We start from the raw sequence: 13925 nt of genomic DNA on the forward strand, positions 1-13925 counted from the left end.
ATCTTTCTTATATATATATAAATATCAAATCGTTATGTTGTATACCTAAAACTAATGTAATGTAATATGTCATTTATACCTCAATAAAAAATAATGGAAAAAAATTTAAAGTACATCAGAAAGCAAAAAAAAATTGTTTTAGTCTTGAAATGTAATTATTTTGCCCTTGATTTATATTATTGCAGAGGCATTTTAATAACATTTTGTCTAGTCTTTGTCTCCAGAACTTCATATTTCTCTATCTTCTGCCAGTCCTACCTTCGTCTCCCAAACCTCATTATCAAATACCTTGCACGTAGTTTTCCTCTCTAGCAGAGGGGCTGTGCACAGCACCCTCATACTCTTTGACACTCTCTGGTACTTTTATTCCCCAGGTTCAGGGAAGATAGTAGTATGGGCTGAGAAACACTGTTTATAAACTGAAAATATTAACTGGTTTTATTTTTTTCCAATTCCTAGATAGAAGAGCGAGCAGAATTTTTGAATAAGTCTGTGCAGAAAAGGTAATATGGTTGATTGTTGAATTGCGAATCATCAGCCATTATATGTATGGAAAAATTCTCTCATTTTTATGTATGTATGTGTGTGTTTATTTACTTAGCAGTGGTGTTAAATCAACTCATCAAGCAGCAGTCGTCTCCAAGATTGACAGCAGACTGGAGCAATACACCAGTGCAATTGAGGTGAGAGATGTCCTCAGAGTTATGGTCAAACAGAAATCAACTCTGATTATATAAATAATCATAGAAACACTTAGGACAATAATCAAGTCCAGTAGTGTTAGAATGTTAATGATGTTTTATAACTAGTTAGAGAGAAAACAATAATAAAGACACATTATAGAAGAGTTTTAAATAAATTATTGTTTACTACTTTCCACCTGTATTCTTTAGTGAAGATGCTACTTTTTTTAAAGAATGAGTTTATTGTTATTTAAATATATTATTTATGTGTTCACAAGTATATCTTCAATATTCTTAATTCCTTATAAAAGGTGTTCCCATATATAGTTTAAACAGGTCCCTTACAACCATGATTAGTCCTCTTTTATCTATAAAAATTTTATTATCAAATAAATTGGTAGTATAAATTAATATAAAGATGATAGCCAGCTGGAATTTAATGAATTTCAAATTGATTGTTTTATATATGAAGGATCATAGTTTTATGCTTCTGTCTAATCCAACATTTTTTCCACCCAGTTGACCTAGGGGTGTTACTCTATTCAGAAATAATGTACTATATTTCCAAGTACCAAAGCACTAAGAGGGTAGGGTGCCATTGATCAAGGCGTGATCCTGGTTTTTTTCTCCTTTGTGTAGACTTTAGTCAGTGGTTTTAGTTGCCTGCTATGAAGTAATTGGATCAGTTTGATTTGATTTCTCCTCTCCTTTGTACTTCAGAGTGGAGATACCTATAAAATAGTTCATAGCAAATGATAAGAGGGAATAAGAAAGAGAGAGGTCTGGATGATTTATCAAGTGAATAATCAAGTCTTAACATTCAAGCGGAGATTTTCAGAAGGTTAAATGGCCACTAAATTATAAGACAAATTGCAGATAGTTATTTTCTGTGGTTGAATTGATCACAGCTCTAACAGGGTTAATGAAGCCAAAACTGTGGCTTCAGCCTTCACATAGTCCAGCAATGGTGCCACTCACCCTGGCTGCCCACCTTGATGACACATGCCACAGGCCCCAAAGCAGGACCAGGAGAGAAACTGCATGATTTGGGGTACGCCTATCACTACTGCTGGAAAAGTATCTTGAATGCACACCTTTCTTTTTACACCCATTCATTCCTCCTTCCAATCTCCATGTGGCGGTCTCTCAGTCTTTCAGTCTTTTAGCACACCCCTGTCTCTGGTCCTTGGCATGTACTGTTAGCTCTGTGTGGAACGGTGTTTTCTCCTTCCTTCACCAGCCTCTTTCAAGTCTTCCATCAGATCTGGGTTTGAATGTCACATCCTCAGAGTAGCCTTCTTTGCCCCCCTAAACTAAGTACCATTGTCCTATCGTGTGCTCTCTTGGCGTGCTTACGGCACCACACTCATCTTTCATAGCACTTACTGCAATGTGAAATAATAGTGTATAACTAGTTACTGTCTCTCCTATTAATGTCAGTCCACTGCAGCTTACAGAGCGGACTGTCTTGCGTACCACCACGTCCCCAGGGCCTAGCACAGTGCCCTGCACACAGCAGGCATTCAAGAAGTGTCTGTTGTAGCAATGAAGTAGCATATCACCTTAACAAGAAATGGAGTCCCAATGAAAAGCATATTTCACTTTCGAAAGATTCTCTGAAGTAGATACAATGGTTTATTTGGAGGTAGAGATGTCATCAGAGTGTACTTTCACAACAGAAATTATGACTCTCATTTTTGGTGAAGGCATTTACACAGTGAATTTGTTAAGTGATAGTGTTGAAGAAGACAAGCTTACTATAGTTTTACGAGCGCAAACTGACCAGCACCAATCCTAAAAATAATTCATATACTTCAGGGAACAAAAACTGCAAAACCTACGAAGCCAGCAGCCTCGGACCTTCCTGTTCCTGCCGAAGGTGTCCGCAACATCAAGAGCATGTGGGAGAAAGGCAATGTGTTCTCATCACCCACTGCATCAGGCACGCCAAATAAGGTGAGCAGAGGATTGCCGTCTTTTAATTTTGGAGGTTGGGTTTTTCTTTTTTCTTTTTTTTTTTTTTAGGAATCACATAGTTAATTACAAAAGCAGTGAAAAAGGTATAATTCTTACTTTCTTTTGCAATGACCAAAAAGCAAGCTCAGGGAGAATGTGTTCCTGAGGCTAATAGACTATGCACTGTGCTCTGGCCACAGGCCTCTAAATATGGTACCCGGAGTTAATCACTGACCTTGGGGTTGGGGGTAGGAGAAGTGCAGGGGGAAGAACACCAGATAACATACTCTTTAAATATCAGGTTTAAGGTTTATTTTTGTCAAAATATTCAATATAATGATCAATAATTGATCAGTGTTATGTGAAACAATACTGGATAATATTTTGAGGTTGCTTTGAAATTTTCTTTCCAGGTAGGTTTTTTGTTTTTTTTCTTTAATATTAGATGCTTGGCCTTTTGTAGGAAACAGCTGGCTTAAAGGTGGGGGTCTCCAGCCGCATCAATGAATGGCTAACCAAAACCCCAGATGGAAACAAGTCACCTGCTCCCAAACCTTCTGTAAGTAGCTCCAGGTTCTTCTGAATTTCTCTCATAGCTCAGCTTCCAGCAAAAGAAGAAAACAGGCTGTTGGTCTATTTGCCTGGAAAAAAACAAGGCCCCTGTTGTTGGTCGTGACTGCTGAATAACAAACAAGGAGGGCTTCAGATTGAGAGAGAACAGTCCCGAGCACTATATTTACCCAGAAGGTAAAATGGGACCATCACCTCTCCACCCAGAACGTTGAGGCAGTTCAAATTTACACTCTTAACTGGTCTGCATGTTTAGCTTCTATTCTATAAATTACAGATAGGAATTTGAAAATGAAAATGTCAAATTATCTTGGCCATTTCTCTGTCAAGAGCACCCCTAGACTTATTCCCAAAAGAATGTGTATGTTGGCTATTTGAACCCATGTTTTCTAATTTGCCTAATTTCTGTAACTTAACACAAGAATACAGTTACTGGGTAGTTGTTGAAATAATTGCTGTAATTTTCTTGTCAACACCTCCAAAGGAAAGCCATTTAAAAAAAAAAAAGTAAGACTAGAAACTATAAAATCTGGTTATGAATGTTATTTTTGGAAATTTAAAATTTTCTTATTAAGTGTGGCTATCTTACTATAAAAATATTCTTTTAACCTTTTCATTGAATGTATTTGATCATTGCCTTGCATTTATCGTTATAATCAAAAACTTATTAAGCTCCCTACTGTATACTCGTGCGCTTTCTCTGTGAAGTCGGCTTTTATACCTTTGCTGGTGCCCAAGGCAGCAAAAACTCCTGTCACAACCACCCCATTCCAGAGGTAGAAGAAAAGCTTTCCAAATCCTACGCCTCTGCACTGTTGAGCTTTTAATTGCATCCCTTTGCTCTATATTTAATCTCCAAATTCACTAAAGTTTTATCACTTTTCCAATTTAAAAAGAAAAGAATGGAAATATTTCCATACTTTTCGTGGGTACAATTCCTTGTAGTCAATTAATATTCAGCTTGAGATTCTCTGCATACGGGCCTCACAAGAGGTATAAAACTAATGTAAACCCAATTTACAATTGGACAGTCTTAATATATTGAAAAGAAAATCTTCTTCCTCTCCCAGTAGATATAGGAAAGGGGCCCTATAAGAGGAGACAGTCGAGGTGAGCGATCATACCCACAAGGTATGTGATCTTCAGTGCCTCAAGTTTCCCCAGCACCCCAGGTGACATGAAGAGTGGAAATTATTTTTTAAATGGCAGTTATATAAAGTTTTGTGGTTCCAGATCAGTGATTATTAACCTTTTTGAATTATGGACGCCTTTGAAAACCTAATGAAATGTAAAGACCCTCTCCCCCAAAACACTGCATATAATACAAGTTCAGCAAGTTCGTGGACACACTGAAGGTTTCTCATGACAGCAAAGATAAAGAGAAAAGGGTATATGTTTTTCTTCTTTGATGAGTATGGTACATTGCTAAAGGAGATGGTCACTTTTTCACATGTATTTGCAACCTGTTTCATTTCTATCCCAGATTATACTCATGTATTTGGTTCAGGATTTGACCCATACTCTTCTATCAACACTTTAACTGATAAGCCTATCATCTATGTCACCCTAGTGGGAGGGTTAAAAAGATTCAATACAGTTATTATTGCAATAGGTATAAATGAGTCAAGGTTTCCACAAAAGCCCCATTTTCTGGAGTTATTGATGGCCTCCTAAAAGTGGCAGGACAAAAAGGCATTACAGGGAAATTACAAAATCATTGCCTGCTTTATCTAATATTTGCTAAGTAAGTAATTTGCTAGACCATCTACTAGAGGATAGAGGAGAAAAGGCAAGAAGAATGTGGCAAGTAGTATACATCATAATGATCTCTTTTTCCCCATGTCCCATTGGATTTGGTAGACTAGTGTGGCTTCCTGAATAAAGGCCAGGTTGAAACAAAGCAATGTGTAATTGATGTTGTAAATAAAAGGGCAGTTTGAGTAGATCGTACTTAATATATAACGTTGAGCTTTGTGCACATCCCAAGAGCAGTAGGCCCAGCAATGTGCCCCGTCATGAATAGCAGTATGGCAGTCTCTTTGGGGAAAGATATAACTTGGAATTTAGTAAGGCAGGAGGGTAACTCACAGACACTACGGATCCAGCAGAAAAGAAATGAAAATGTCCGAACTGCTGGAAAGGGCTGGACGGATCCTGCAGATACATAAAAGTTGTCAGGCAAAAGGTTAAGTCCCGGAAGGCAGCTTAGAAAGACAGGTCAAGCAAAGATTTTTGTCTAGGTCTTGTCCAGGGGGGTCTCACACTGGCGGCCTGCAGCTAAGATGTGTGTAGTCAGGGCCATTGTGCTTTATATTCCTTCTTTTAAATTATAATTTGAACATGTTTTTAAGGTGTGGAGGAATGCATTCTTTAACTTGTTGATTCCTTCTTTTTTAAAATTTTCTTACACCAGCCTCTTCAGGCATGTGTTTCCAGCCTGGCCCTTCATGGCAGGCATGTGAGTTTGACACCCTTGGGATTCTGGTCAGACTGACCCTGAACCCAGGATGTCAGAGGATTACCTAAAGACAGCAGCAAATAGGAGGCTCCCAAAGGCTCCCTTCTAATTTGGGACCAGAGGTGATTTATTCTCAACCCCTTGTTTATATTCCTTGGCTTGTATGGGTGAAAGGGAAAGCCTGGGTTTGTGTTTGCAGATGTATGGCATGTGGCCATTAAGGAAAAATCAGAGAGAAATTCTTTTACCAAAATATTGCTCACCCAGTGAAACCTCAAGAACCAGGAAAAGAGTAATCCATGGGATTAGTGTCCAGTTCTCAAATTCACTGAAGAGAAAAACCATCCTCTGCTACTAGTTATGCATTAATTTTCCTAGAATTAAAAGTGCTCAAAAGCTTGTCAAATCAATATTATTTGGGTCTCTGAAAACTAGTAACTTATTTAAACATTGATCTACACCTGATTCTTTACTGGGACGTCTATTGCTATTTGTGGGTAGAATTTATAGGACTTCACTGTAACTTTGTAACTGGAATTCAATTCTAAGTATGTCTGTTGTATCTGGTTAGTCTGTTCTTTGTGTCTAAACTACATGTTATATACAGCAATTAAAATGCTAATTTGTCTTTCTTTCTGTTTAAAAAAAACCCAGCATTGTCTTTCTCAGCTGAATTTTCTTCTTCATTCTTTGATCTCTGGTTGACTGGAAACCTGCTTCCCTGCCTTCATTTCTCCCTCTTCTTCTGGAGTGGGTCTTTCTCTAAAATGTAGGCTGGTCAGGTAATTTCATTTATATTTCCCATTTGATTTAAGATGCCAATTTACCACTCAGATGTTAATATTTTCTTAAAATGGACTCTTTAAACTCTTTAAGTGATCTCAAAAGATTCATAGGTAGGATTCAAGGAAAATACAATTCATTTTCTTTAGTAGAAGGGTATTCATGTGAAAGAAAAATATTTTTCTTATATGAATCAAATAAAGTAGTAATAGCCACTTTCCAGAGCTTCCATTAGCATGTTCCTAATTATAGTTTCCAAATTTTTAAAACAGTCTTCCAGACAATTTGGCAGCTTCTACTTACATTGGCATATGTAGTGGAATTCTTCAAAAACAATCTGATTTGTTGCTTACTGGTTCCAAGTTAAATAGGTGTAACTCTCTAGTAGAATATCAGGAATCCATGTCACAGTGAAAATCCAGAAATTCAGTAAGATTAAGGCAAATCTGAACTGCTTCACATGGTACTGTTTTTAACCAGTGCATTTCTAGTGTTGCAGTCTCAATAGTATCTATTAAAAAAAATACATGTCCATTTAGACTGGTGTCCATGGATAAATGTAGTTGCTATTAGCTGTGCCTTCCTAATGAGAAAAGGGTTTGCCAAAATAAACATTACTATTTCAGTAAAACACATTTATTTTCTACAAACTACCTTTGCCAAGTACTCATATAAGCAAACGCTGGAAGAAGAGTAAATGGAAACAGAAATTTGGATCCTTATCCAAACCAAATTAATTATGAGGTAGTAAATAAAGATTCAAAGATATATAGCTGTTATCGACCATATTTTAGTGTTTTCTTCCCAAGATCTTTACATGTTCTCACGTATGTCATCAACTGTCACTTTCTCTTATGGGTACACTTCGTAGTAAATGTTTAATTTCACGGAGCTAGGTGCTCCTGATACACTTCTGAATTACCCCTTGCTCCTCAGGAAACACAAAATGATTTTAATCTGAGGAAAGTGCAATTAGAAAAATGTCTTAGATTGGGCTGTCCAGAAGCAAACCCTAAAATAGTGGTTCGTGTGCAAGTAGTTTACTTGAGACATGAAGAAAACACTACAGGAAGTGAGGCAGGAAAAGAAGGCAGCCAATAAAGAATGTTGATTAAGCAATTCACTACATGGGCTGTTAAACATAATCCTGCTGGGAAATCCTGAAAGCCACCACAAAACACATGCTTCCGAGTTATCCTACCTGAGGCGTGAGAGAGTCTGAGAAATATTCTTGCACCAAATCTCATGGGTGAGTGGTTGAAGACTGCTCCTGGGGGTGTTGTTAACTCTCTGGATATCCAGCCTGCCTCCTGGGAGCAAAGTGGGCATCTGCAGCCAGAGGAAGTCCTCATGCAAAGAGATGCAGTGTTGGCCATTGGAAGTCCAGCTGGTACGCATTAAAGTCATAAGGGCTGGGGGCCGTGGGCAAGGCACCAAAGAAAAGTTAATTGGCAAGGGGTGAGGTCCTTATCCAACCCCCCAAAAATTATTTAAAACTAACCTATGCTCGATTCACTTCTAAGGACATAGAAAGTTAAAAATTGGCTATCTCATTTTAAATATGCTTATATTCCAATTTTACTGGTCAATAAACAGTAAGTCCTTGGTGAATGACAGGACCTAAATGCTGGATAGTTTCAGCCCATTCTCATGTCACAGCATAGGTCAGGGTCCGTATAAAAACAAACAATGGCTAACGATCCTTTTGATTTAACCCATTTCAGATGACTAGGATAAAGTGTATTACACAAATACACAAACAACAGATGTGGTGATTTATTTAGACCTGGCTAGAAAATATAAAGAGCCACCCATCAATTTTTTCTGCTTTCTCTTCATTAGGATTTGAGGCCAGGAGACGTATCTGGCAAGCGGAACCTCTGGGAAAAGCAATCTGTGGACAAGGTCACTTCCCCCACTAAGGTAATCTACCGAAGATTTGTTTTTCACAGGTTCTTTTCCTGCTGTATCCTGCAGTATGTCGTCCCAGGGTCAAAAAAGAAATAGTGCCGATCCACAGAGTCTTGTCTGGGTAACCATCAGTTTCTAAAGACTTGTGTATGGTACAGTGAAAGGCAATGTCACGGAGCCTTCAGCATGGTAGGTTTGTCAGTTATACAAGGTAAATAGTCTAGATCTGTGGGATGGTTCCCAGTAAGACATTCTAGAAACACCATAGTGGTAGGGGTGTTGAAAACAGAAGGCTGTGTGGTATAACCATAGTCTACATTTCCTTATAAGGTCCAGGCTTGGAAATCAGAATTTGCAGATCGCCTAGGAAAGAGTGTCTATCTCCTTGAGTAGTTTCAAAGCTGCTTTCTGGAACCATTCTAAGGGGTTACATTGCCAGCAGCCTAGGACCCAAGGCTGATATGGCAAAAAAATTGAAATAATATTCAAAAGTTAGCAAAATTTGCTACCCTATGAAAACTAATGGCTAAGAATGCTTGGATTTGTCTTTCTTTGGCCTTTTGCTCATCCTTGACAAAGTGGCCTCTGGTCAATATCTAAATGATGCACAAACTAAAAATAGGACCCCTTGTTGTACAAGGAGCTAATTCAACTCCTAATTCCCCATTCAAGTAATAATTCCCGTCTTCTTCCTTGGTAGAGGGAAAATTGAAAAGAGAAAAATCAGAGAGCAACAATAAGTAAGATTAGAATAGACTGCTTATGGGCTGATGTAGAACTCTATACCCAGAAGCACTTTTTAAGCAAACTCAGGACTGAAGAACATCTCAAAGGCAACTGAAGAATCTGTACAGCTCACCGAAGGGAGAGAATTGCTTCCTCTTTCCTACTTTCTGCGACGTGCTGATAAGTCTGGTGCAGCTTCCTGAGTGTGTTACATCTTCTCTATTAGTTAAATTTTCTAAATAACTGCTAAATATATTCAAAGTACCAGTAATAATTTTCACCATTACAAACCACTAACATGTAATGAGCACCCACTATATGCCTTCTCAACCTACATTATCTCATTTGACCCTCCAATCACCATTATTATTACCCCCATTTAGAGCTAAGGAGAATGAGGCACAGAGAGATTAAGTACCTTTCTCAAAGTCACACAGCAAATAAGGAGCAAAGCCTGGATTAAACTCAGGCAGTCTGTTCTGAGCCTGCATTCTTAACCATTATACATGCTGCTCTTTTTTTAGGATTGCATATTCAGCAGAAAATGTAAAGTTCTAAAGTTCCTTGTACAATTTTCTTCTGGTGGAATGGAGGGGAATCATTTTTTAGTTTTTTTTTTTAAACAAAGAGTGAACTTCCGTTGGCCTAAGCCATTATGACCCTTCGTGAAATGACCTTTCAGAAATGACAGTCTAAATGTTTATATAGTCTCCTTTCTGAGTAGGAGGTGTCAGCTGTCCATAGGCCATCATCACAGGTTTAATAGATCCCCTCTGGACAACAGTCCTCTGAACCAGGGTTCTAGGAAGTAGAGTAAAGATATGATCTGGAATGGTAGGTCTCAGAGAACACGACTCATATACAACATGAATGGTACTCCCTGGAATTATGCAATAATGTGTGTGGTACAAGGTGGGACGGTGACAGGGTGAGACTTCATACACATACATACCGCCCCCTCCTCCTTGGTCTATACCACAAAACTCTTTCTACGGTAATAATAATAACATAACCAGCAGGCCCAGAGCTGAGTTTGTGAGGTAGCAAAGTAGGTAGCTCCTTTGGTCCAAAATGTCAAATTCACTAGTATCACGCAGTAATTCCTTTGAAATGAAACTATACAACACATTTGAAATTGCAGATTCATAACACTTTAACATTTGTGAATACCTCAGCAAGAATTTTTAGCAGCTAGCTGAGGGAAAGAAACGGTGTACAATAAGACCATTAGTCAGATAAGTTTCAAGGGTAGGGGCATAAGAATAGGAGGTAGGAAATGAAAAAATAGGAGAAAACTAAAGATAAGCGTAGTCCAGTTTACCATCATGCCTTGATGTGGCTGAGAAAGCCATTCAGTCATGCGTGCCTGTCCTGGAGCACACATTATAGAGTCCTGGCCCTTGTAGTAAGTAGTGTTTAGAAAAAACCTCCTTGATCCTGAATGCCATGAGTAAGGCTCAAGATCAAGATATGAAAAGGGGAATATAAAGAAGAAAGAAAGAGGAAAGCAAAAAAACCAACAGAAGAAAGGATAGACTGAAAGAAGAGGAGCATATTTGAATAGAATGCCAAAAATAATCCTCCCTTTCATAGACATTTATTCCTGCCATATTATCATTCTTTTTTATTTTTTTTAAATTCTGACACAAAATGTCTGGCTGAAACACCATGGCCTGACGACTTAAAGCTCTCTTCTCTTAGCAGGTTTGAGACAGTTCAAGAAAGAACCCAAAGTAGCCGCTCAAGATGCTGGACCAGCTCAGTTGAAGAGGGCTAATTTGCTCTGTTTTATATTTATGTTGATTTACTAAATTGGGTTCATTTCCTTTTGTTTTGTTTTTCATTATCCCAGTAAACCCATGTATATTATCACTATATTTAATAATCACGGTCTAGAGATGTTCATGGTAAAAGTATTGCCTTTGCACAGGAGCCTGTTTCTAAAGAAACCCATGCTGTGAAATAGAGACTTTTCTACTGATCATCATAACTCTGTGTCTGAACAGTGATATCAACCACATCAGAAGTCAACAAAAGGAGATTCAAGTTGAAAATTGCCTGAGGAAGGTGTGCAGTATCCAGAAAAATGAACCATAGTGTTTTTTTTTGTTTTTTTGTTTTTTAAATACAGAAATCATGTTGTTTCTGCACTTTAGAATAAAGCATGGAAGAAATTATCTTAGTAGGCAATTATAACACTTTGTGAAAGTAACCCATTTCAGATTTTAGATACTACAATAATGATTGTCTTTAAAAAAAAAAGAAAGATGTACTGTTAAGGTATTACTTTTTTCATGCTGATGAATATCTAAATTGGATTTTGATGTTAGCTGACAGTGGTACTGATTTCTTTAGGTTGGTTGCTTTGTGGATTTCTTTGGTAGTGATAGTGAACCACATTTTAGATGACGTGATCATGTATGTATGTGCATACACATATACAAACACACTAATGGTAGAAGCTTTTTTATGTGCTAGGCTATTATATTTAGCAGTATGTCCCTGTAACTAGCCAATATCACTGCTTTTTAAAAATTAAAAATCACAATATTATATTAATATTTCATATTTGCCAATAGAAACATGGCAGAATAGGTATCGATATGTTTCCAATGCCCAATAACCTATAAGAAAGAGATTAGAAGTGTCAAAATGAATTGACATTTTCTATAAAGCATAGTATTTAGTTTATAATTAAAAGCAGTCTTGAAGTCCAGTGTGAATTGTACTAAATCTCAAAGCTTGCTCCAAACTTCATTCTTAAGAATCAAGTTCACAATCGGTTGGCTTAGATGATGTCTGAGGTCTCTTCCTTCTCTAAAATTTAAAGACGAGAATTTTAGTGACAAAGTTGTACAGATTGGAATTCCATGAATAGGTGTACTACGACCAACTTTGGCTAATCTCTGGAAGCAGAAAAGTAAGCAAAAGCCAATATTTAGGAGTCATGACAGTACTTCCATCTTTAACATACTGAAACATCTTTTTAGTTAAACTTTTCTACCTTTATTAGTCATTGGCACTTGCCATAAGTTGATAATGTGTTGAACTTTCAAAAAATATATGTAATTTTTATTAGTTTTACCTTTTTCCCAAAGAGTCTATCAACTCGTCATTTGTACACACACAATCCAGGTATCAGATCTTATTTTAGCTTATAAGCGTTCATCTATTCTTCACAATAGATGATAAAAGAGTACTTCAGTGTCTTGGCAATATGTTCCAGCATAGAGATATACATATAGTGTAGTTCTATAAACGTATACCTCATGACTTACCAAAATTGTCTTAGTCTCAATTCCTACCACAATGAGGGAGCCTCCCAAATGACTCTTTTCTAATCCACAGTGTTCCCCTGGGAGAGCTAGCCAGGGTAGGGCTGGCATGAGGAGTGACCAGTGCCTTCCAAAGTCCATTTTCCTCATAAATCAGTAGAGTTGTTGAATCCTCTAGCTTTTAGCACATCTGGGCCAAAGAAAGTAAAGCCAGCAATATTGCACAAGTCACCCATCCATGACAGAGTAGACATGAGTCTATGATAAGATAAACTAGAATTCACATGCAGTGCCTGAGTTGGCATTGACTCCCAGCATTCGAGTGAAATGGATCAAAGTTTGAATTAAGGCCTATGGCGAGATAACATTTCTTTGTTGTACTTTTGAATAAGAGCTTCTCCTGATCACTATTACATATTTTTTTCTAGAAAGTCTAAATTTAAGAAGAGAATATATCGATCGATCCTGACTTTTATTCCAATATTTGGATGGAATAAGTTTTAGGGTAGAATTTTGTTCAGTTTGGATTTAATTTTTTGAAAAATAAATTCCTTGTTTACTTGTTTGATTACAATTCTCTTTGTTATCTTTTTAAGAAGTAAAACTGCAAGGTGACTAGCATGTTCTGTGAATCTGCCATTCCTAAAAGTTTTATAAACACGATATGTTTCACTGATAATTGATCGCTGCAATAAATATATATTGTGAAAATGCATCCACAATAAATGGAATTCCTCCAAATGTCTTTGCCTGACTTATTTTTATGTACTATATTGATTACAAGAGTTCTATCTGATGTAATAAAGATAATGGTATAGCAAAATGCATATTTCAGATTGAGTCTTGGTTTCATTCTTTAAAGAGGAAAGCCATTTCATATTTTTAAATACTTATTACAGTCAATTTTCCAACAAAATATTAAAAATTGCTCTGGTAGAGACAACTGACCAAACATATATAGAAAAGGTTGAAAAGAGGGATTGAAAACCTTCTTCTTCAAAAAAACATTATCAAATGTTCCTTCATCCTCCTTCTCATTCCCAGTGTAGTCACATGTCACCCCTCTGGCACCTACGGTGGCAGTACTGTTTTCCCAAAGGCATTGTCTTTTACAGTAGAAATACCCATTTAATATATACTGTTTGTTTGTAGAATACTCACTATTTGCGAGGCACTGGCGATTACCTTTAAATCCAGAGATACCTTTTCATAGTAATTTTATTTTTTTTAATATTTATTTATTTATTTGGCTGCGCGGGTCTTAGTTGCGGCATGTGGGATCTTTAGTTGCGGCATGCAGGCTCTTTTACTTACGGCATGCGGGCTCTTAGTTGAGGCATGCGGGATCTAGTTCCCTGACCAGGGATCAAACCCGGTCCCCCTGCACTAGGAGTGTGGAGTGTTAACCACTAGACCACCAGGGAAGTCCCAGTAATTTTATATTATTTATGTAGCACTACTTGAAATCTGAGGCTTTTCTCACAAAGGTTTTAAATTGTGAGTCGGGAGGCCCTGAACAGTCCCCTAAATCCTGTTCATAAGATTGACGAGTTAACAAAATTA

General features: G+C 37.4%; 1 protein-coding gene across 8 annotated transcripts in view; it reads left to right on the forward strand.

Moving 5' to 3' along the window:
- The window catches only part of CALD1 (caldesmon 1), a 178623-nt gene extending 165520 nt beyond the window's left edge, over positions 1 to 13103 (forward strand). For 5 of the 8 annotated variants that reach the window (XM_068549489.1, XM_068549484.1, XM_068549482.1 and 2 more), the window contains 6 exons: positions 460 to 503; positions 602 to 683; positions 2502 to 2639; positions 3103 to 3198; positions 8293 to 8373; positions 11018 to 13103. In XM_068549489.1, the coding sequence (XP_068405590.1) occupies positions 460 to 503; positions 602 to 683; positions 2502 to 2639; positions 3103 to 3198; positions 8293 to 8373; positions 11018 to 11053 (477 nt within the window). In that variant the 3' untranslated portion in view covers positions 11054 to 13103. Of the gene's footprint in view, positions 1 to 459; positions 504 to 601; positions 684 to 2501; positions 2640 to 3102; positions 3199 to 8292; positions 8374 to 10788 lie in introns of all 8 variants that reach the window. The other 3 variants (XM_068549485.1, XM_068549486.1, XM_068549488.1) reach the window with 3 other exon arrangements.
- The last annotated feature ends 822 nt before the right edge of the window (positions 13104 to 13925 follow it).

This window comes from Eschrichtius robustus, chromosome 8, assembly GCF_028021215.1.
Source record: "Eschrichtius robustus isolate mEscRob2 chromosome 8, mEscRob2.pri, whole genome shotgun sequence".
Lineage (NCBI taxonomy): Eukaryota > Metazoa > Chordata > Mammalia > Artiodactyla > Eschrichtiidae > Eschrichtius > Eschrichtius robustus.